Source organism: Atta colombica, unplaced genomic scaffold (genome assembly GCF_001594045.1).
Source record: "Atta colombica isolate Treedump-2 unplaced genomic scaffold, Acol1.0 scaffold198, whole genome shotgun sequence".
In the NCBI taxonomy this organism is placed as follows: Eukaryota; Metazoa; Arthropoda; class Insecta; order Hymenoptera; family Formicidae; genus Atta; species Atta colombica.
Genome location: NW_017259291.1, coordinates 854934 through 858453, shown reverse-complemented (window position 1 = coordinate 858453; position 3520 = coordinate 854934). Strand labels below are relative to the sequence as shown.

Sequence of the window (3520 nt, the reverse complement as noted above, 5' to 3'; positions counted from 1 at the left end):
ATATATATTGGGTTGTCCGGAAAGTTCGTGCCGAACTAATCTATATAATTTAATAAATGTATACTAAAATTTAAATTTTCTGCGTTTCAATTTTCCTTCAACATCGGCACGAACTTTCCGGACAACCCAATATATATGAAAATTTTTATCTAATTAATATTATGAACAATGACGTTCATTTTAATACAAATAAGATTATAATTTTATTTATAATATATGTTTTCCTTAGAAGTCAGATAAAATTAAAAATCCTTTAGAAAAACGAAAAAAATAAAGCTTTCCTATATAAATTGTTTTCGACATAAATAAACATATAAAAGTAACAATACAAACCTTTATAGAAAAAAAAGCATTTATTATGACCAAAGATTTTTTATAAATTTTCTCATTCTTATGATGTTGAAGAGCTTCTATTTTATCCAATCCTCCAATTTTTTTTATCATAATGACAAGTCTTTTTACTAGTCCTATTTCCTCTGCAGCATGCAAGATTTTAGTCAGACCAGTTAAAGCATTAATAATATTGGTATGATCGAGAGAAGTAAATTTTAAATTTGAGGGAAGTAAATTACATAGAGCTGGTAATATACCAGCATTCACAAATTGATTAAATTGTTGAACTGTTGCTCTCGTTATCATAGTAGTTACAGTCCATATGGCTATTACTTTTATTCTTCCCTAAAAAAATTTATAGATATATTGACTGAAATTTTGTATCAAAATATTTATATTACTTTATATCAATATTTAAAACGAATCTAATTTCTTATTATATGCATAACCATAACCGAAAGGAGGTAATTATGGAATATATAAAATATCCACAATATCTTATATAGTTTATGCTGAATTCACATTCTATTTAAATGTGACAACACTGTTGTACTAGTCATACTGTTTACTGTGTCGTGAAAATTGCATATAGTGCAGGAAGCCGACACTTTTACAGGTGTATATAGAGTCAATCGAAAAAAAATTATTTTTACAATAAAGAAAATATATCAAAAAAAGTGCAAATAACAATTATAAAATTTTAATTTATTCGGAGGATGGATCTAATCGGAATTTTGAGCTCAAAGTTTTATATATTTAGTCTAATTCTTGGAAAATATGAAAAAATTGTATTTGACGTATTTATATTATTTATGTTATATCGTATATGAAATGATATCAATTAATATCAAATAATGATATTTAAACCAAAGATGTAACAATTAGAAAACTTTCCGACTCTAAATTTAAAAGAATTACTGAACAGATTAAACTGCCAATTTTAATTATTTTTATTCTAATGTACTATTGTTCTGAAAGATTGCAAAATGCTTAACACTTCAAATGACATGTTAGTTCTGAAAATAAGGTCTTTGTATTCCTATTTATGAAAGGAAGGATAGTTGTTGCACAACTCTTGTGTGAAGATCTATCTAATAGTGAGTTTCTCCTAGATCCATCCCAATTGATCAATCATGATAATTCCAAATTAAAAAATGTAAACATAATAGTATAAGATAATATAGATAGTATATAAATATTAACATAAATTGCTATTAAATCTATCTTTTTATCGTAGAAAGATGTTATAAAAATAAAGTTGACATAAAATCACATACAGAGTTAACAGAAAACAGATGAGACATTTGTTCGATTAATATATTGACAAGAAATTGACACAAGACAAAGAAAGATTTTACAACAATCACTGTGATCGTAAACGAGCCCAAAGTAATTAATAAAATTTTTTCATAATTTATACGTGCATTTGAAATTGTGAATCTTTCTTCAGATAAGCCCGTTTTCACAATATATAGTTACCTAAAGATTAAAGATTACCAACAGATTCATCAATAAAATTCATTCATGAATTTCTTATCTTTAATTTTTAGGTAACCATATATTGTGAAATTGGACCTTAATGGTCAAATAGTTTTCTAATTATAATTTTGTATCTAATTACGATTATCTGATACTAACCATTTAAACCAACAAATTACAAATATATCGGATGTATTTTCATATTTTTCTAAATTAAGCTAAATCTTCATAGTTTGAACTCAAATTTCAGTCAAAACCATTCTCCGATTAACTTAAAATTTTTCACCTATTATCTGGGTATTAAATTTTAATCCTATATGTTTATCATATTGTAAAAACACTTTCTCTGATCCACTTTAGGGTGTATTCTGTACGAAATTTTGAGAATTGATATTAAATGTACAACTTTAATCCATAATTTAGAGGCCTTAAATGTAGCTTCCAAATAATAAATGAACTAAATTTGATGATGAAATACGTACATATATCCGATATGTAAAATTAAACAATGTACTAAGTATAATAATTGCTGATACTATGTATCAGCAATTATTATACTGTATCAGTACTAGTTCCATAATCATTCTTATTACTTACAAATAGAATTTCGTTTATCAGTGTTAATAACAGTCCAGCATTTATTATATTTTGGATTTGGTCTGAATTGCTTGCCATTTTACAAATTAACCAAAGAATTTCCTTTGCAATAATATTTTTCTTGTCAGCATAAAACCAATATAAAGAACGAAGACGCGACAATCCTCCCGCAGAAATGACAGCATCCCTTTGAGTATCATCACCCATTATCATTATATTTCTTATGGTGAACCATGCTGGGATAAAGATACTTTTTATTTTCGATATCAAACAATCTAAAATTTTCGGTAGAATACCAGTTTCCATTATCGCTTGTATATTATCGTTAACTCCATCAGTAAGGTAACAAAGTATCCGGCAGGTATCGGCTAAATTAAACAACAATATAAGTATCTCAAAATTAGAATTCCTTATGAAAAAATCCCACTCGCGGAAAACTATTGGAAATAATTAAATTATTCATTTAATATTGTACAATAATCGTTCAAATAATTTTGCACAAATCTGATAATATTTTTCCATAAGGGATACATAATACATAAAGTAATGATAAATTGCGAATATCTTACAGATTATGTTGTTATTTTCACTATTTAACAGACGATCAAAAACTGGCAGAATAGGTCTAATTAATTCAAGACTTAGAGGTGGATTCCTTTGACATAAATTGGATAAAAGCCATGAGATGTTGTCCATGAATGTCACCTGCATGTTTTTCTCAGTATCAAAAAATATTGGAATATGTCTACTTAATAAAATATAGTTTTATTAAAATTTTTGACACAAAGCTAAGTTTTACTGTTAACTTTTATGTTAACTGTTTACAAATTATATCAATTCATTTCTTTATGAATTATTGTATTTACTTTTTATGCCGGTTCTACAAGAAGCTTGGTTTGACATTGCTATACACAGATATATCTGCATTTATGTATAGTACATATTTCTCTCTTTTAACCACTACTTATAAATCTCATTTCTTAAATTAGTTGTAATTTAAATAATTAAAATATTAAGAATATTATTTATTATAAGAATAGAATATTAAGAATATTATTTGAATATTATAATTGAAAATATCGATATAATTTAATTATTTTTAGTTTTTCGC

At 25.7% G+C, this 3520-nt stretch overlaps 1 protein-coding gene across 1 annotated transcript in view; it reads right to left on the bottom strand.

The window, feature by feature from the left end:
* LOC108686976 (importin subunit alpha-5-like) overlaps window positions 1-3520 on the bottom strand; it is a 10789-nt gene that overhangs the window by 3940 nt on the left and 3329 nt on the right. Inside the window, exons 4-6 of the mRNA XM_018192511.1 lie at window positions 2979-3114; window positions 2410-2777; window positions 334-678 (exon numbers count right to left, since the gene is read on the bottom strand). Coding sequence (XP_018048000.1) covers window positions 334-678; window positions 2410-2777; window positions 2979-3114 — 849 coding nt within the window. The remainder of the gene's footprint in view (window positions 1-333; window positions 679-2409; window positions 2778-2978; window positions 3115-3520) is intronic.